The following is a 21,023-nucleotide window of genomic DNA, read 5'->3' as shown; positions in this document are numbered from 1 at the left end:
CTTGAAGTGCTTTACTCATCTCAAGAACAGGGTCATCCCTTCTCCCATCTGGGACCTCGGGCTGGCTCTGTGCCAAGGGGCTCTGGCCAGGCCTCACAGGACTAGGGAAAGGGGCCTGAATCAGTATTTCCCCTTTCAAAGAAGGAGATGCTCTTCATCCCGAAACTTTTGTTGTTCTCCATGGCGCAAACGCCAGCTACCCCTCATTCTCGTAAGGGCTAAGTACACAAGCAGGGATGAGAAGAGAATGCGCAAACTGTATTAATGAGGGCATAACCATTGGGAAAGAAAAGGCGGGTGGAGGGTGGTGATCATAGGTGGACGGAATAAGCAATAGCTCCTGTTCGCCCTTGGTGGCCCTTCTGAAGGCCTGTCTCTAGCAACTCCTCCCTGGGTTCTCTTTGCATGCCTTTCACAGACTTGATCCCCAATTTTAGTTCCCTGTGGTAAGCTTGGTTCCTCATGCCAGGTATTTCAGCAGTTCCCAGAAAGGGCAAGGTAGAGTGGGGAGAAAGATGGAATCAGATAGACATGATGATGAGCTCTACTGGTCTAAGCCTGTCTACCACAAGGATCCTTTCTCAAGACAGCCACAAAGCTTGGCAGAGAGGATCACGACTCTAATCCGAGCACCTTGAAAGTCACGGCAAGGACGATCACAAGATGGAGGCCAGCTTGGGCTATAACAAAGAATCTGACTCAAACAAACAAAACCCCATATGCTGGACATGGTGAGTCACATTCTAGCACTTGGAAGACTGAGGTAGGAGGATTGCCACAAATTTCAGGTCAGCCTAGATTAGTGATTACTAGGTCAGTTAGAACTATATACCAAGACCATGAAAAACAGGTATTTACTATACAATTCCATATCTTATCATGTCTCCCCAGCTACATAGAACAATCTCTCTTCTTATTCTTTCTGCTCTTCTGATTGGAATAGCATTTCATTTACCAGACTTTTCTCTACACCCCCACCCCCTTTTCTTTTTTTGGTTTTTCGAGACAGGGTGTAACAACTGACCTTAAACTCCGCCGCTGACTTCTAAGTGCTGGGACTAAAGGTGACCACCACTACCTGGCTTCTCCCCCTGCCCCCCGCCTTTTTTTTTTTTTTTTTTTGAGACAGGGTCTTTCTATGTAGACTGTTTGGCCTGGAGCTCAAGCTATATAGATCAAGCTAGCTAGCCTTTAGCTCATGAAAATCCTCCTGCTTCTACCTTCCCAGTGCTGGGATTAAAGATGTGCACCACTGCACCAAGTCTGCTTATTTTTCTGATTGAGAATTTCTACCCTTACTGCTCATACATACTACATGAAAAAACAAAGAAGAACATCTTTTGTTTCCTTTTTTGTTTTTGAGATTAAGAACAAACTTTATTCAAGACTTTTGTTAATGAAAAAATTTGTTTTGAAAATTTCATATATGAGTATACTGTATTTATATCATTTCCACCCTTCCCATATCCCCCCTACTCCCTTTTGAATTCATGATCTATAATAAAAATTATTTTTTTTAAAGTATTCAGAGTTTGGATATACTGGAAGCAGAAAGAGCCACTTTCTTTCCACCTTTTCTGTAATAGTGTTACAACATTATAAAAAAGATGAAGCGCCGGGCGGTGGTGGCACACGCCTTTAATCCCAGCACTCGGGAGGCAGAGGCAGGCGGATCTCTGGGAGTTCGAGGTCAGCCTGGTCTACAAGAGCTAGTTCTGGGACGGGCACCAAAGCTACAGAGAAACCCTGTCTCGAAAAACCAAAAAAAAAAAAAAAAAAAAAAAAAAAAAAAAAGATGAAGCTACTGAGCATGGATTTTTTTTTTTTTTTTGAGACAGGGTCTGTGTAGCTTTAGCTGGCCTAGAGCTTGCTATGTAGTCCAGGCTGGTCTCAAAATCAGAGATCTGCCTGTATTTGCCTCCCAAATGCTGGGATTGAAGGCACATACCACCAAACATAATTTTTTTAAAAAATTATTTTATGCGTACGTATGTTCTAGCTACATATCTTTGTACCTATGTGTGTAGTGCCCATGGAGTTACAGGTGGTTGTGAGCCATCATGTGAGTGTTGGGAATCAAAACCAAGCCCTCTGGAAGAGCAACCAGTAAGCTGTTTTTCCAGGCTCTTATTTTGTTTTATACATCTTTTACTAAGTCCAACTAGTGCTGTGCATATGCGAAAGTTTTTATGGCTGATCATTTAGAATTGGGAAACCTATCATGGGGGGGGGGGATTCATTCCTGGAGAAAACTGATTCTCTCTCCCCCAGCAGCTACTGATGGCTGTGGCATTTCATCTAGGGGTGGACCTTGGTAAGTGTTCCCCATCCAGAAGCTTCTCCTGAGAACTGGGTAATACTGTGTTCACCTGCACATGTGAGATAAGAGTCAGTATGCAAAAGAACCACATAGCCTCTCCTCCGTGATGGGAGGAGGTATGTTGGTTTAGAGCCCTGCACAGCAGCAAAGAAGGGAAACTTTAGGGATGGGGTTGAAGGAAAAAAGAAAAGAAAATGGAATTGGACCTCAAGGATCCTAGAAATATCCTGGGGGCCTAACACAGAAAAAAAAAAAAAAAGGGAATGAGGCCCTGGGCTCCACCCCAGAAAGACGGGGTGGGGGGGGGCTGAGATCTGAAGACTCATGCCTTTATCCTGATCCCTGAATCCATCCACTCAGTGGCAAAGAGTTACTGTGACAGGACCCTCCACCCCAACCAATTCAGTCATCTCATTAGAAAAGGCAGAATGCTTCTCCATCCTCAAGCCAGCCTTTGAGCTGTAGACCCTTGTGTTACCTAACCATACTGGATATGACCCCAGGCCTCCAAAAAAGAGGCTCTGCCACATGAGAGGAGATGGGATCATGATTAAAAGGGGATCAGCACAGAAAATAGAAAACAGTGGGTAGACAAAGAATAAAATGTAAAAAAAAAATATATATATATATCCAAACTCCCAGAGGGTCCAGCATTTCCTCTCACGTCTTTGCCCAGGAACAAGGTCCAAGACCCTGTAGGACCAGAGGGTCATGGGTTAGTTCAGAGAGAGTAAGAAAGGAGAACAGGGATTAAGGGACATCCTGGGCAATGGGCTGGGGAAAGGGAAGAACTCAGACCTGGAAGAAATGAAGTTAAAAAGGAAAACCAGTTATGGGAAGGTAAAACTTTCCCTCAGGCCAGTTTGTTTTTGGAGCTGGCTCGGATAGCACAGAGCCTAACATTTAGAAAACTGAATAAATATTTGATGGGCTGATGACAGAAGTCATGGGGAAAGGGTTCTTGGTGGGAGAAATGGGATCCTGGAGGTTTCTGCCAAGCAGTCCATGGCTCTAATCCAGGAATAAATTCTACCTGTCCCAGCTGTTTGCTCCAGAGACCTAGGAGCAGCACAACATTCCAGCTGCAGTCTTGGAGCAAAGGATCAGCTGAGCCTGTCTGGGCCTGGGCTCAAGGCATTGGCAGCAAAGCTCAGGAGGAATGCCTCCAGGTCTGGTAAGCCTGGCAGGGAGATGCTAATCTCCTGGAATTAAAGGGGCCTTCACTGGTCATAGACAACATGGGACGGAGAGGAAATGCGGCCACGTTGGGAGCCTGCCACCCAGTCCCAGCCTGGCCCCACTTACGGAACTGAATGAATTATCAACACTCTCGGTGCTGGAGGAGAGCTCCTGGGAAAGGACCAGAGGGCAAGGGAAGAAGGGGTGAGGTTGGGGGAGGGAGAGAGACAAAGGCAAAGAATTTAGCTCCAACTTGGATCATAACTGCTTCTTCTGTGCAGCTGTATCTTTCTGCTTTAGTGAAAGGCGGTCAGCCTGGAAACACTACTAGCCCAGCATCTAGATATTTGTGGAATGTTGAAAGGCTAGCTCAGACCTTGAGATCAAGAGCTGAAGGCCAAAATACCTTATTTTCTATTTTATCTTCCATTCTTTCCTGAACATACCTTCCTTTTAGATCAGAACCCTAGAGCTGGATCCCTAGTGCAATGACTGCCTGCCCAAGGCTTATTTCTTTCATATAACCCACTCACATGCTTTCAACCAACCCCTTCTCCACCGGGACAGCCACCAACTGCACGACCCTATACTAGAAAGTTGATGTTCCTCTACCTTCCTGGCTTACGTTTCAGTACATATCGCCTCTTAGTCAGCCTCATGATCACCTTAGGAAGCCTAATCCCAACCTTGAACCTATGACAAAGGGCGCCCCAGATCCATGGACCGGAAACCTGTGGCTGGATGATCATATATGTGTCAGCCTCATACCCGCCCAGCTTCCTGTCAGGTATTGCACATGACACTGAGTACTTTACAGTTTTGAACTGATGTTGGACAATGAGGTCCTAGCTAAAACCACCCGAGAAAGCTAATTAGCAGGGCGGTAGTCATCTGAATCCCAGTCCAAAGTCTAGACCTTAATAATCTAAACATCACCACAGCTGAATGGAGTGGCACACACCTGTAATTTCAGTACTTGGGAGGCCGAGGCAGAAGGATCAAGAGTTCAAGGTTAGCCCAGGCTACATACTGAGAGTCTTTCTTAGGAAACAAACAAAAAATTGAAAAAATAAACACCTTCCCCCTCCTTTGTTCAGCTGGAATCTGGGAACAAAGTGAGGAGCAGCTCACTCAGTAGTTGTAGAGCAGTACTCATGCCCTGGGCCATCCTGGGTTCTGCCCACCGCTTTCTACCAGGACAGGCAGCAGGCACAGAATGCGTGCATAAAGGCAGGAGGGGAGGGGACTGGACTAAGAGGCAGAGTCTTTGGAGTTCCCAGAGCAAGAAGGCAGTAGGCAGAGTACTTCTCTACGGTCAACATTGCAAGCATCTGCTTAACTCAATTTTATGGCTGAAGTTCTCGATTGAGATACTAGGCTTTGGTTTTCCTTTGTGAAACTGGGCAGGAGAGCATTTACAGGGTGTAGCCACTCTTGGAAACACCCTGCTAAGGCTGCAACTCGTCTACTTTGGGAAGAAGTGGGAGGAAGGACTGAGACAGTGAGGATGGCAGAATGTGTTAGAACCTACGGGTTCAATTTCTACACCTAAGCTAGTTGGGAAATAGTAACAGGCAGGAGATGCTCTAGCTGATACTCTCCCAGACGGGGCCCAGTGGACTCACTAATGTCCAGAGCGGACAGGAGGATATCATGATCTGTTCCTCTCCCACTTCCAAGGCCTGAGTCACTTGTACTGAGTCAGCTTCAGGGAGTAAAGCTGAAGCCAAGAGCTGACATCACACCCTTATCAAGCTGGAAGGATTTCCAGTGTGACGTGCAGCAGATTTCTCTGTACAAAGGTCCTGAAAAGACAAAGCTATCTAATTGGAGTGTCCTTATGCAGGAAGGATGGAACTAGGGGGTGGTACCTAACCACTCTGATCATTGTGCAGCCCCCACCCCCAGCTCTATGCCAAAATATTTATCATTTGGCTACAAATAGAAAGGAAAATTGAGGCTGATTAAGAACTGCTTTGAAGGTTGGGCTTGGGTGTGTGTGTAGCAGATAGATGTGAGAAACCAATGCTAGAACTCTCTGTGGGGAGCATGAAGGAATCCTCTGAAGATAATGGAAACTTCTGAGATCTGGCCAGTGAAAAAGAGCTCTGGAGGGAGCCCTAGGCCTCTTCCCTGAGGCCCCACCTCACTTCTCTGGAGCTTCTCCACAGTGGGAGAAACATGGGATTAGCCAATACCCAAAGGAAAACTAACACTGCTATCAGAGAGTGTCAGCCCCACGCAGAAAGACTCCTTAGAAGATCTTGCTTGGCTCATTTTAATAAGATACAGATTGACCTACTGCTTCTGGAAACGTTTCAAGACAGACACACACTGACTAGCTTCTCATTCTGGGGCTTTGGTATTAGACTTTATGGGTTCTAGTCCAAGAGCAGAATTTTATCCTCCATCCTCTGCTGCCTTTGGGACAGAACTTTGCCCACTGTACAAGCAACTAGTTGTTTAGTGGATCAGTGTTTCATGACAAGGAAGGAAGAAATGGAAGACCACTTCCCTTGGTACCTCAAGCACAAAACTTTGATAGACATATCCTCAAAATGTCAAAAAGGACTGGCAGAAACCCCCGAGTATTGGCTCCGTGCCTATAAACCTAGTGGCATTTATGTTTGTGTTCTGTTTCTCTTTCATGCTCTCAAGTTTCCCAAGGAGCCTCAGTGGATTCAAGTGTCTCACTCTGCCAGCATCAGATAGATAACCCAGGGGGACATAGGGAAGTGCTACCTTCTTCCGTCCCTGGATCCAGTAACTCATGAAGAGTCAGGTGGGGAAGAATGGCAACTGGAAAACCCACCCTAGAGATTTAAACACTCATAGAGTACCTGCCTCTCAGAGCCATCCACAATCCTGGAGCATAGAAGTTAGATGCATAGAAGAGGGACCCCAGACCAGCACAGGGTAAGAAAAACTCTAAGGCCTCTGCTTTTCTGGTCCTAAGATGCAGACTAAAAAATAGATACAGGGAAAAGTCAAGCTAGAGAAGAGGCACCAATGAATTCCCTCCCAGATACACACACTCACTCCAACCAGATCTGATCTTAGAGGAGGCAGCTCTCTCAGATAATCTCAAACCCTTCAGGATCTCAGTTCCACCAAAATCTGGAGGATTCTTCTTGCTCTGCAATAACCTCCCTTCCTAGACCATCAACTGCTGCGACGCTCAAACAGAAATGAAAACCGTCCACTCTAGTTCCCATGGATGTGGAAGTGTGAACTGTCACATCCTCGGTTCTTCTTCCCCAATGGCCTCTTACAGCTGGGATCTGGGGAAGTAGATGCTGAGGAATAACCATGGCAGCTCAACTGAGTGACTATGAGCATGAACTATGGACTGGGTTCCTGGGTTCTTCACTAATGAAGCCATTTAACTTCTCTGAGCCCTGTTCCTCACTGGTAAAATAACAGCAGTTTCAGCTGTGAGGATCCCACATACATCATCTGGCATGCTGCCTAGCATTCAGTGATCAGTAAACACTAGCACATTTGGCTTCAGTATTATTAAAATATCATAATGAAGTACATTGCTAGGGAAAGCAGGCTATGAATTTCCTTTGCCAACTGCCTTTCTTTCTCTAACTACCCTGACTTCCCTCTACTTGGAAGAAACTTTACTGTATCAAAACTGTGGGTGGTTTACACCCCACAGAGACAGATGCCAGGACCATAGGCATATGCATTCCAACAGTGTGTATTCTTCATTTTTTCTTTTTTAAAATTCCTTCTTTTCTAGACTCATCTGGCAGCCAAGATGGGAGCCTGCCAACAGAGATGAAGCCTGGAGCACCAATAGTCTAGCTGGGACACCTGGCCATTGAACTTGGCTATCCACTGGGCATCTTTCCCCACTATCTGTCCAGATATATAGTAGATGGTGGTGCTAAGCTGCCAACCGCTTACCTCCTGCTCTGTCAACATGAGATAGCCTGCTGCTGCCAAGCTTCCTATTCTCAACCTCAGCTCCTCAACCAGCATTACACTTACTTTGCCAATTTGCCAAGGTTATGTCTCTCTTCCCTTTTTGTTTATCTCAAATGAAGGCAGGACATACTGTTGAGGCCCCACTGGTAGAGAATAAACTTTACCCTATGTTAATAAAAAGTAGAGTCTTTGGGGAGCGAGGAAAAGGAATTATGAGGAATGGAGAAGCTGATGGGCTAGTTAGCAAGCATCTTTTCCTTTTCCTTCCTTGTGTGCTGCTGTGATCTCAGGTAGGCCAGGTTCCAACAGGTTCCATCAGGCCTGCGTCACAGTTCTTAGTATCTGGTTAATGGAGTGACATCTCAGTTTAGTGAAAGCCAACTCTGGACAATGTCAAGAGTATCAGCCTTGCCATTAGCTAGACGATCTGAGGCAAGTCACTTTATCTCTCTAGTCTCCCAATTGTTCCTCTGTAAAATGAGGCCATTGGAATACATGAATTCCAAGGTCTTTTTCCATTCTAACATTCCATGCTTCTATCAGTGAAATGAAACAGAAGGGAGGACAGAAACAGTAACCCCATGTAAGACATCCTGTCTCCATGCAACCTTCAAATACTTTGCCCATCAGTCGCTCCCCCAATTTACCTCATCCTCATTCTCCACTTTAGGGTTGCTGGCTGTTCGCTTCAGGTTGCTGCTGAGACTTATGCTGGCTGTAGCATCTGACTTAGAGCGCTGGTGAGTCCTTTTAGGGGGAGACAGCCCTGTGTCAGGGGCTGGGCTCAAAGATGGCAGCTCCCTCTTTCGGTGAGCTGGCTTCAGCTCATCTGAGAGGATCAGCTTCCGTAACTTGGTCCCTCGGGAGTGTCGCTGAGTGGAAATGTGCATGTCTGAAGAGTAGGCCCCAAGCAACAGGGCACACTGCAGGGAAAAGTTGATGCTCTGCCGACATCGGTGGACTATGTAGGGTTTAATGGCATCGCCCACATCCTCATCCATGTGAATATACATGTTAAGCAACTGGGGCAAATAGAAGTCCACATCCTCATTGCGAAAGCAGAAGAGGCGGTTGCCAATGTAGGCTTGCACTCCAGGCTCCTTGGAGTTATACAAGTATGAAATGGCCATAGAGATGTCAAATAGTTTTGACTCAAACAGTCTCAGGAGCCAAGACTGTTTGGCTGAGTTGTTCTGTCGTCGTCTTCTTGCTCCTTTGGCTGTGCCAGAGGCCACAGTGGCCCCCATCTCATCTTCTTCTTCCCTGATCTGGGCAGGTGGATCATCTAGGCAACATATCTCATTGTCCACACCATCCCCATTAACCAACTCCAGCGGGGTCCCTTTGCTAGAGACAGCTACACCTCCACGCAAAAGCTTGACTTTTTCCAGCACCTCCTGGCAGGCCTTCTGGGCTACCTCAGGGTCAATCACTGACAGTTCCCCGACCCCCTCTGTGATGACGCTTAGCAAGGAGCCCCCGTTATTCCCTGATGGGCTAGGAGTAGACTCAGAAGTTGGCTTCAGGGTAGCAGGCTCCACTACCATGTCTCCCATGGCTACAGCCAGACTTGGAGCGTCCAAGCTAGAGAAGGAAGGGAGACAAGAACAGAAAGAGACATACACACGCTTGTTAGTAGTGTCTCAGTCAGGGCTTTCCTTTACCATGAAGCTTGCCCAAGTACCTCCTCCTCTGTCTTCCTGCATCCTTCAACATCAGAGAAGTCATCTCAACAGAAATCTGTCCTCACTACCTCTACTTCTGACCACTCATACCCTTCATTCCTTCTGTACTTACCTGGGTTCTTTGCTTGGATGTGCGAAATGCTCTTTACATGTCGTATGGTCTTACAAATTGTTCAGTATGCTGGGGAGCAACTCAGGTCTTATTCTCTTTTCTTTAAGTCTTGTTCTTCCTGTGTCACCTTCAAATGCCTATGGTGACACTTTTCCTACCTAAACTATTATCTCCTTATTCATAACATATTTCACACACAAGTTCTCTGCCTCTCTCTTTATTTAGTATCAAAGCTGTTACTGTCTTCTGAGACTATTATACTATAACCCAGACTAGCCTAAAACCTACAGCAATTCTCCTGCCTCAGTCTTCTAAGCACTGGACTTACAGGTACTAGCTACCACTCTTGACTTTGTTTGCAGAAACTTTTCCTTCCCAACACATTAGTGCCAGGGAATAAGAGCCAGCAACTACTACTCTAAGCTTCACATAGTGGAGAGCGTCTCTCAAACAGCCACTGTCAACCTTGCAGAAGCTGTACCATTTTTCTGTGTGGCTTCCTGATACCATACCCTTGCTCTGTGTTTGTAAGCCATAAAAACCTAAACACAACATGTATCTTCTGTTTCAGTTTCTTCAACTGCAAATTGAGAAAAAAAAATTACTTCACATTGATGCTATATAGAAGACATAAACTTATGTGGATGAAATGATTTAACATAGTTCCTGGCACGAGGTAGTATTCAATAATGCTAGCTAAATTCTAACCCTGTAAAAGGTTAATAAACAGTGTGTGCATATATACTATTATTTTTATAAGGGGTTTGAACTGCCTTAGTTATTTATGATCCTTTAAAAATTTATGGCCACATTTCCCTACCCCTTACTACCTTCCCCACTATTATGTACTTACTCTAGGAACTGGAAGGGTTGTAAGAAAACAAAAAGAAATCAGGACTCATGGGTCTATAACTTCTAAAAAAACAAAAAACCAAAAAAACAGGGATACACGAGAGGTGAAACTCGGATCTCTCTGGATGGTTTGTAGAAGTGGTCAGAGAACACTGCTGGTGGAAGCCACAGCTTCCAAGAGCATCATCAAGTCAGCCTTCAGAGCATCATCAAACCAGATCGGGAAAGTCAGAGTGGTCCAGAGCAGAAGAATAAGTCTAGACTATTTTGTCAGATGATTATAACTTCAGAATCTGGATATTGGCCTCTTCCCAAATAAAGAGAGCATCTAATGTACACTTTAGAAAAAGGGAGAGGCTTCTGCAGAGCTAGACAGTAAGTAATTTCTAGCTGGGTATGGTGGCACACACCTTTGATCCCAGCACTCCCAGAGGCAGGAGGATCTTTCTGAGTTCAAGGCCAGTTTAGTCTACAGAGGGAGTTCCAAATAGCAGGGCTACACAGAGAAACCCTGTCTCCAAAAAAAAACAAAAAAAAAACAAAAAAAAACAAAAAACAAAAAAAAAACAAACAAACAAAACAAAACAAAACAAAAAACAAAAAATAAAATAATTTCTTGTGTTTAGAACATTATTCTTTTTTCTAATGAGGCTGGGGTACTGACACCTTGGATGAATAGAAAAGAGATGCTCAGTGTATGGTTTTCTGGTCACTCTGAAGAACTTTTATTTATTTTTTCCCCAGACAGGAGTCTCATGAATTTCAGGCTGGCCTTGAACTCACTATATAGCTAAGGATGATCTTAAACTTCTGATATTTTTGCCTTCATTTCCCAGGTGCTAGCGTTAGAGACATGGACTACTATGCCTGGCTTGATTGAACCCAGGCTTCATACATGTTAGGCATGCACTCTACCAACTAAGCTCATCTCCAGCTGCAGAAGCCCTACTTTCTAACACCTTCCTTCCATTGATGCTTCTTTTACCTCTCAAGTGTTAAGTGGCAAGGTTACTTTCATTTGCCCAATATCACACAGTACAGTTCTCTGCCTCCCAGCAGTTAGTACCAAAGCTTTCCAGAAAGACTGTTGGGGGTGCTGGAGAGATGGCTCAGTGGTTAAGAGCACTGGCTGCTCTTCCAGAGGTTCTGAGTTCAATTCCCAGCAACCACATGGTGGCTCACAACCATCTGTAATGAAATCTGGCGCCCTCTTTTGGCGTGTGGGCATACATGCAGGCAGAATGTTGTATACATAAATACATAAATAAATAAATCTTTTTTTTAAAAAAAAAGAAAGACTGAAGACTGATGAGAAACTCTTCAACTCTCAGATACCAACAAAAAGGCATACTTTAGTTCATCTTTCTTCCAACTCTGTCAAGCAAGAAAAGTATCCCTGTCAAGGAACATACCTAAACATAATAAAGGCAATATACAGCAAGCCGATAGCCAGTATCAAACTAAATGGAGAGAAACTCATAGTGATCCCACTGAAATCAGGAACAAGACAAGGTTGTCTACTCTCTCCTTATCTATTCAATACAGTTCTTGAGGTCCTAGCTAGAGAAATAAGACACCAAAGGGAGATCAAGGGGATACAAATAGGAAAATAAGAAGTCAAACTCTCACTATTTGCTGCTGATATGATAGTTTACATAAGTGACCCCAAAAGTTCTACCAAAGAACTTCTACAACTCATAAACACTTTATGTAATGTAGCAGGATACAAGATTAGCTCAAAAAAAAAAAATCAGTAGCCCTCCTGTACACAGATGATAAATAGGCTGAGAAAGAAATCAGAGAAAAATCACCCTTCACAATAACGACAAATAGCATAAAATATCTTAGAGTAACTCTAACCAAACAAGAGAAAGATTTGTATGACAAGAACTTTAAATCTTTGAGGAAAAAAATTGAAGACACCAGAAAGTGGAAAGATCGCCCATGCTCTTGGGTAGGTAGAATTAACATAGTAAAAATGGCAATCTTACCAAAAGCAATCTACAGATTCAATGCAATGCCCATCAAAATCCCAGAAAAATTCTTCACAGACCTCGAAAGAATGGTACTCAACTTCATATGGAAAAGCAAAAAACCCAGGATAGCCAAAACAATCCTGGGCAATAAAAGAACTTCTGGAGGCATCACAATCCCTGACTTCAAACTCTACTACAGAGCTTCAGTAGTGAAAACAGCCTGGTATTGGCATAAAAACAAACAGGAGAACCAATGGAACTGAATCGAAGATGCCGGTATTAATCAACACACCCGATTTTTGGCAAAGAAGCAAAAAATATAAAATGGAAAAAAGAAAGCATATTTAACAAATGATGCTGGCATAACTAGATATCAACATGCAGAAGAATGAAAATAGACCCATATCTATCACCATGCACAAAACTCAAGTCCAAATGGATCAAAGACCTCAACATAAAGCCAGCCACACTGAACCTTATAGAAGAGAAAGTGGGAAATACACTTGAACTCATTGATACAGGAGACCACTTCCTAAATATAACCCCAGCAGCACAGACACTGAGAGAAATAATTAATAAATGGGACCTCCTGAAACTGAGAAACTTCTGTAAAGCAAAGGACATGGTCAAACAAAACGCCAGCCTACATAGAATGGGAAAAGATCTTCACCAACCCCTCATCAGACAGAGGTCTGATCTCCAAAATATACAAAGAACTCAAGAAATTGGTAATCAAAAGAACAAATAATCTAATAAAAAATGGAGTACAGACCTAAACAGAGAACTCTCAACAGAGGAATCTAAAATGGCTGAAAGACACTTAAGTCTTAGTCATCAGAGAAATGCAAATCAAAACAACTCTGAGATTCCATCTTACCCCGTAAGAATGGCCAAGATCAAAAACACTGATGACAAGTTATGCCGAGAGGATGTGGGGAGGGGGACAACGACACTTCTGCATTGCTGGTGGGAGTGCAAGCTGGTACAACCCCTTTGGATGTCAGTGTGGCGATTTCTCAGAAAATTCAGAAACAACCTTCCTCAAGACCCAGCAATACCACTTTTGGGTATATATCCAAAGGATGCTCAATTGTGCCACAAGGCCATGTGCTCAACTATGTTCACAGCAGCATTGTTTGTCATAGCCAGAACCTAGAAACAACCTAAATATCCTTCGACTGAAGAATGGATAAGAAAAATGTGGTACATTTACACAATGGAGTACTACACAGCAGAAAAAAAATAACAATATCTTGAAATTTACAGGCAAATGGATAGAGTTAGAAAACATCGTTTTGAGTGAGGTAACCCAGGCAAAGAAAGACAATTACCACATGTACTCACTCATAAGTCGTTTTCAAACATAAAGCAAAGAAAACCAGCCCACAAATCACAATCCCAGAGAACCTAGACAACAATGACTACTCTAAGAGACATACATGGATCTAATCTACATGGGAAGTAGAAAAAAACAAGATCTGAGTAAATTGGGAGCATGGGGACCTTGGGAGTGGGTTGATGGGGAGGGGAGAGGCGGGGAGGGGAGCAGAGAAAAATGTAGAGCTCAATAAAAATCAATTTAAAAAAGTATTACTGTACTTCCTGATGAAGTCTGGACTTGGTATGAAGCAGAGTTAGGCAGTGCCTCTGAGCAGTAGAACCAGCACGGCTGCCTATGTGGATCTGCCTCTAAGCCAACTGTGGGTTGCACAGGAATAATAAGGCAGTTTGCATCACTCCCTGCCACACCTTTGTAGGACACTCTCATGATTGGGACCTTCACCTTCTAGGTCTTCTACCTTGATCAGCCCTGTTCAACTAACTCTATTGCAGTATCTGTATCCTTGGCTCATCCTTTTCTATTCCAGAGACTTCTAAATCACAAAGCTCCTAAAAGTCTGTTTCTCAAAACCTTAAAGGGGATCTGGCATGGGGTGCAGAACTGTAATTCCTGAGAGTCAGAAGCAGGATGATCAAGAACACAAAGTCATCCTCACTTATACAGCAAGCAAGTTCAAGGCCCAGATTACATGGGATAATCTAAAAACATAGCAAAACATTTTAAAGGGGTATTGGGAGTAAAATTTAGAAGCAGAGTGCTTGCCTAACATGTACAAAGCCCTGTGTTTGATCCCCAGCACCATAAAAACAAAAGCAACCACCAGGCTATGGTGGCTCACACCCTTAATCTCAGCACTCCAGAGGTAGGCAGATCTGTGAGTTCAAGGCCAGCCTGGTCTACAAAGCAAGTTTCAGGACAGTCAGAGCTGTTACACAGAGAAATCCTGTCTCAAAAAACAAAGTAACACAAAACAAAAACAACAAACAAAAACAACCACCCCCAAACTTCCAAGGGAAATGAAGTTCAGTCATCCTCACACACAAGAGTGTCTTAAACTTCATATGAAATTAATTTTCCTGTCCCAATTAATTAGAATTTTGCTTATTACTGGCACCAGGAAGGCAGGGAAAGATACCATTATCCTTTTATCCTGTAGGCAAAAGAAGACTATCTCCCAGGGTTCAGCCCAGGATCCACAGTGAACAGACTTCCCAACCTGCCCAAGAACCGGATGATATCAACAGGTGCAGAAAAGCCGGGCACAGGGCAGGTGACATAGGCTGAGTAATGCAAGCACTTGTAATGCAAGCTTGGTGGCCCAGCTTCCATCTCTTGGGCCCAAGGCAGAAGGAAACAATCAAATCATGAAAGGTTTCTTCTCACCTTCACAAGCATGGTGTGGCATCTGTGAACCTGTGTGTGCACACGCATGCACACACATACATGAGATACATAATTTTTTTTAAAAAGCAGGGCATGGTAGTAAATGCCTGTAATCTTAGCATTTGAATAGTAGAGGCAAGAGGATCAAGAGTTCAAGGTCATCTTCAGCTACTTAGTGAGTAGAGCCTAGCATGGGTTACAAGAGACTACTGTCAAAACAAAACTAAAACTAAAATCAAAACATATAAAAAAACAACAACAACAAAAAACCCAAAACCAAACCAAACCAAAAGAGTAGGGCACATAAGCCCAACTTCTCTTTTATATAAGCATCTCTAACTGGCTATACAAGCATACCACTAGGCTCTTGGGGACTCAGGGACCACAAGTCAGAGAGAAGGATTATGGGAGAGAATACGGTTAGATCACATTGGCAATTAGGATAATAGAAACAGGGACTGAAAAGATTATTAAGATAGGAAAATGCTTGCTATGCAAGCACAAGGACCTGAGTTTAATCTTCAGAACCCATGTCAAAAAAGCCTAGCATGGCAGCATACACTGCGATCGCTGGTGCTGGGGAAACAGAGACAAGCAGATCTGTAGGACTTACCAGTCTATTGTACTTAGCCAGCGGCAAGCTAAGGAACTCCTGTCTTTTAGAAAAAGTTGACAGTCAGCATCTGATGAACAACCTGGAGTTGGGTTCTGCCCTCCACATGTATGCATGCAGACACTAATTAACATATATGGGCAGACACACATATACACGAATAACAGAAATAAGGAATTCTTCAAAATCTAATTCAAATATGGTCTTCAGTAATTTCTTCATCTTTAAATGCGATGAGAAATAACCCTTGGAAGCACAAACTATTCTAAAGAGAATAAAAGGATTAAAATGCAGTGACTAGAATAGGAGGGAACAAGCCTTGCATTTGTCACTCTTCCTCCTACAAACCGTGGCGTCCACACAGCTGAGGATCAACACCACACTGGGAGTCTAAACTCTCCTTAAGACAGACTGGAGGGAAAAAGAAGAGGCCTCCTTGTTTGAGCCTGGCAGCTTGACTACCAGGAAAGGAGCTGGGAAAAGATCAGAACTTAAAGTGTTGATAATTGTGCTCCATGAAACCAGGCAAGGCAGGCATGATCTTAAATCAACTTTATAGAATTTAGAGTCACCATGGAAACAAACCTCTGTATGTATGTCTGTGAGGGATTGTCTAGACTAGGTTAACTGAGGTAAGAAAACCCAAAATACTGGAGGCTCCAATCCATGGGGCGGGGGCCCAGACTGAATCAAAAGGAGACAGTAAGGTATGACCATTCATGGCTCTCTCAGTCCTTACTGCAGAAGCAAAGTAACCAGCTGCCTCACTCCTGACATCACGTTCCGCCCACTGCAATGGACTGTAAGCTGAAACACTCTCTTTAAGTTGCTCTTGTCTGGTGTTTTGTGGTAGCAATGAGAAAAACACCTAATATAGCAAAGAAAGTCTGTGAATCAGGGGTGATCCAGGTTATGGTAGTACAGAGCAGTTTCTGCAGAGCAGAGAAGGCGGCCACATGTGTTCGTGGGCCTAAGCAGTTATGGCTACAGAGAACTCTGGAGGGAATGCTATCTCTTTAACCAGGCTCTCTTCAACTGGGCACCTCAAAAATTCTGTGCAAGCAAAGTTACCTGCACAGAATTTTATGAAAACAGCCTTCATGAAAAGACTTACTAGACTGGACTGGACTTTCAGGAAAGACAGTAGCGTCCCAAATCAATGCCATTACCCAATCACCATTATTACTTCTCCAAATCTTTTACCATGCGTGGTAAATATGAACTGTTTCACACCAATCCTGATGCTTTAACATGCTCCTTTATTTTCACAGAACGAATTGTTTTATTTTGTTTTGTTTGAGACAGTGTTTCTTCCCTGTGTAACAGCTTTGGCTGTCCTGGAACTTGCTCTTGTAGACCAGGCTAGTCACAGAGATCCACCTGCCTCTGCCTCCCAAGTGCTGGGATTAAAGGTGTGTGCCACCACGCCTGGCACACAGATTGATGTCTTAGGAATCATCTGACCTAGGGCTCTTCCAAGCAGGCAGGCCAGGTCACTTTCCTTTCTTTAAAGGATCCTGTGAGATGAGTCACAAGAAGTGGAAACAAAGATAAAGGAGCCAGCATCTCACAGTATGAGGTGCAGCTGAAGTTTATGGAAAAGGAGGTCAAGGGTGTTGTGCACCAAGCGTCCAGTGCAGTGGTGGAGGATTTATCTAACATGAGCAAGGCTCTGACTTTCAATCCCCAGCAAACCCAATCCACGTTAATGGAAAAGAAAGGCTCAGATAGAAACAAGAATAATGTCATAATTACCTAAACAAGTATGAATCCTCTATACGCAAACCCTCTTTTGCAACAAAGGGTCAAGAAACAAGCATTTAAGAGAAGCTACGATACTAAGCTTTGGATAGAACTTTATACTGAGATAATTAAAGAGGCTAGCTCTGATTTGAGGGAGTATAAGTACAGATGAAGGGAAAGGGGCTGTTAGTTTTGATCATGAATTCCTACAATACTATTGAATATTACCAAAGTCTGGAGAGATGGCTCAGTGTTAAGAGCATTGCCTGCTCTTCCAAAGGTCCTGAGTTCCCAGCAACCACATGGTGGCTCACAACCATCTGTAATGAGATCTGGTGCCCTCTTGAGGAAGAGACCTGGTCTGCTGCCCTCATCAACTCAGACCATGAAACCCAATATGGACAAGTTCAACAGAACCGCCATATACGGGCTGCCCACGCATGCTTCAGCAATGCAGGGCACACACACTCATTCATTTCAATTTCAAGTACATGTATTTTAACAACAATTTTTAAAAATAAGCTCTTCATAAGAGACTCTCTACCATCCTAGACTGCTTGTTTGGCTGTTTAAGTTCCTTGCTGGGGCTGGAGAGAGGGCTCAGCAGTCATGAGCACTACCTGCTTTTCCACAGGACCTGGGTTCAATTCCCAGCACCCACCTGGTGGCTCACAAACATCTTTAACCCCACTTCCAAGGGAACAAACATCCTCTTCTGGTCTTTGCAGGCATAGGCACATCTGTGACCCATGGACATACAGGCAGGCAACACATCCATACACATAAAATTTTTCCTTAAAAAAGAAGTTCCTTTTCATGTTTTAAGGTCTATTATAAATCTTTAAGAACTCAACTCATCTTTCCCCTTTGACCTTAATGGTAAAGGAAGAATGATTTCTACATTTTCCCTGTAGAGACTCTGGACTGAGCAGTCTAGCAAGCTCAAGCTCCACCAGGAACCAAGTGGGCTTGCCCAAGGTCTCAAAGGATGGTGGCATCAGGGAAGAGGGCATTCTCAGCTACAGCCTTGGGGGAAGGGCAGTGGTCTCACAGTACTTAGGTCAATATTGATCAAGCTGAGAACTCTGTGCAAGGCCATGTAGCAGGTATAAGCTGGTTCCAGCCAGACAGCCCAAGCCTGCTTGCAGGAGCCTGACAAGACCAGCAGATGGCAAAGACAGCAACCTGTACTGCTCCCCTTTCTCTAAACTAGTCTTCCTTGCTCAAGTCTAGCTATGCTTAGACTAGGCTCTCTTTGTCCCACGCTGATTACTGAAGGGATCCTCCCAAACCTCTTCCCCACACCAAGCATCTCAGTTTGCTATCTTAGTGTTCAGCAGGCGTTCGTACGCAGTGTGGCCCCATATGAGAAGCAAGGACAACTAAGGGTATCATTTTTGGTTAAGGGAGCATCTAAGGAGGGAAGGTCTCTCATAAACGGATTACTAGATTGTACTCTGAGTAACTTCGAAGTAAGAAGTGGGCCAAATTGGTATAACTATTTTCTTTCTTTCTTTTTTTTGGTGGTGGAGGGACAATTTGAGACAGGGCTTCTCTGTGTAACAGTTCTGGCTGTCCTAGAACTCTATGCATTTGTAGACCAGGCTGACCTTGAACTCAGAGATCCAAATTCTGCCTCCCCAGTGCTGGGATTAAAGACGTTCACCACTACCGCCCCACTTGTGTAACTAACGCCACTTGTGCGCCTTCCTCACTGTCTCAGGCCGAGAGAAGTGTGGAAGACAAAGCAGCATCTAGTTAGCTGCTGAGTCCAGCATGCCCCCGCTTCCCCAAGAGCTCTTCCAGAAACACACTTTCTGACCATAGAATCTGGAATTACGGATCAGGTGGTGGAAGGCAGGCCAGGAGTCTCTGTGTCAAACTGACTTTATGCTCACGGTTAGAAACCAGAGAAATCAAAATATCAAGATAGAGGGAAATTCCCAAGATGATAAAATCACTAACAGTAAATTCCTTTTGCCTGAGAACCTGCAGTGTTTTATAAATTAAAAAAGTATAATTCTTCCCCCAGCAGACATCCTGCTACTAGCTTATTACTGCAACACTGCTTACAGAATGAGCGATTTTTCTCACAAGAGCATTCTTAGGTTCAGGGGAGGAAGTTGCACGCTGAACCGAGGGTCCTGATTCTGAATATACCAGCTCTTCACATCATCTCATGTGCCTTTTCCCCGTCATACAACTTCACCCCTTAGGCCCAAGCGCTTGTGAAACTAGCCAACATTATTCCACCGTGCTTCCGTCTGGCCGGGAGTAGGAGGCCCTATCCTGTGATGTAATGAAGTCCCAAATAACCTGAAGCACAATTTTCTCACGACCGCATTCAGTTTCCACGCAGGCCTGCTCATCCCTCCTAGTGGTTGCCTCCGAACAGTCAACGAAATGTAATGTGATGGACCAGGACTTCTTTAAAGGTTGCTCCATCCTTCAGAAACACACATCTGTCCAGAAAAGCCAGAGACAGCCGAGGCTCCCCTCCTCCCAACACATTTTCTTCTTTGTTCAAGGTTTAACAGATCTGAAATAGTGATGTGTGGGAGATAAAGTGTGACAGAGAACACTTAAAGTTACCACAGGGAAGACAACCGAGGGAGACAAAGATCGGCAAAATCCTGGAAACGGGGGCCGTGTGTATGTGTGTGTGAAAAGTTGGAAATCACTAATCCGAAGAGGTGTTCAGAGCAGACCTTTCTTTCGGGGACAGTCCAGGTATCGTCAGGCACCCCAGACAAGGGTTAAGCACTAAGGTCAAAGTAGATGGGATCTTGCGCATGATAACAACGGTCTGAGATCCTTTAAGAAGGAAATAGGCAATTCTTGGAAGCCAGGAGCTGGAGGAGTGGGTTAGGTGAGGTAATGGAATCAGAGCCGAAGAGAGGGATACGATCTTTAGCTGAGGGAAATGGGAACTCTGTGCTGAGGTTGCACAGACTTACGGAGGAGTTGGGCGAAATAGAAAAAGGGATAAAGGCGGAGTCCATGGAAAAGGTTAGGGAGCAGAAACACAAACGGCGAGGAAGGGCAAACAAGGATGGACATTGTAGAAGGGGTCTAATGTGGAAAAGGTTCACGGCTTAGAGGGACAGAGGCAACAGGGATAGTAAGTGTGTGGTGTGGGGGGAGGTGGAATCCACGGGGCAGAGGGAGGGGCTAAACAGAAGAGGAAATCAGAAAGCAGAGAAAACGACCCTGGGCCCGAGGGAAAAGGGTGAAGGACCTCAGGGTGCAGCTCCCACCAGGAAGGCAGTTTTGTAGTCGAACCCGGTCGCGGTAGGCAGTGCGGGACAGGGTGGCAGACGGACCCCCACACACACACACGGCAAAGGCGACTCATGCGGGAGGAGCCGCTTACCTCCGGGGGACCCTCGCGGAGGGGGTGCAGGCGGTCGGGGTCGGACTGCCGACACCGCCGCCTCAGCAGCAGCGGCCGCTCCCGGGTTCCATTGGCCGCCCGTGCTTCCCTGACAGCGGCCGCGGCGGCTGCACCAGGCCCCGGCTACGGGGCTGCCCGCGGCGCCGCCTGAAGGGGCCTTCACGCTGCCTCAAGTTGGCCCGGACCTCACACGCAGGACCCGAAATAACAATTCCTCTGCGGGCTTCGATGTCAGAGTCTCCTGGGCCAGAGCCCTTCTTCCCGGGATCTGCCTTCCTGCTTCCCGGGCTGTCAGGACACTACCGATCCCATAGTAATCGGAGAGCGGTGAGCTGCCCGAGTCACGCCTGTTCAGAAATAAAAAGGGGGCGGGGAAGAGCTATTTGGAAGCTGGGGAAGGGGCGGGGGAGCAGGGAGGAGCTTACCCTGGAAGGCGGGCCCTGTGCTTGAAGGCGGACCTAAGAGGCAGGCTTTACTAAGGAAGCCGA

At 45.0% G+C, this 21,023-nt stretch overlaps 1 protein-coding gene across 3 annotated transcripts in view; it reads right to left on the bottom strand.

Moving 5' to 3' along the window:
* Positions 1-20,653, bottom strand: part of LOC121450603 (phosphatidylinositol 4-kinase beta-like) — a 36,715-nt gene extending 16,062 nt beyond the window's left edge. For 2 of the 3 annotated variants that reach the window (XM_041655735.1, XM_041655733.1), the window contains exons 1-3: positions 20,515-20,653; positions 8,083-9,019; positions 3,626-3,670 (exon numbers count right to left, since the gene is read on the bottom strand). In XM_041655735.1, the coding sequence (XP_041511669.1) occupies positions 3,626-3,670; positions 8,083-8,991 (954 nt within the window). In that variant the 5' untranslated portion in view covers positions 8,992-9,019; positions 20,515-20,653. The remainder of the gene's footprint in view (positions 1-3,625; positions 3,671-8,082; positions 9,020-20,514) is intronic. The other variant, XM_041655734.1, reaches the window with a different exon arrangement.
* Positions 20,654-21,023: the final 370 nt, after the last annotated feature.

Source organism: Microtus oregoni, unplaced genomic scaffold (genome assembly GCF_018167655.1).
Source record: "Microtus oregoni isolate MIOR12 unplaced genomic scaffold, Mior012 000007F_ref0000211, whole genome shotgun sequence".
NCBI lineage: Eukaryota > Metazoa > Chordata > Mammalia > Rodentia > Cricetidae > Microtus > Microtus oregoni.
This window is presented reverse-complemented; position numbering and strand designations above follow the sequence as displayed.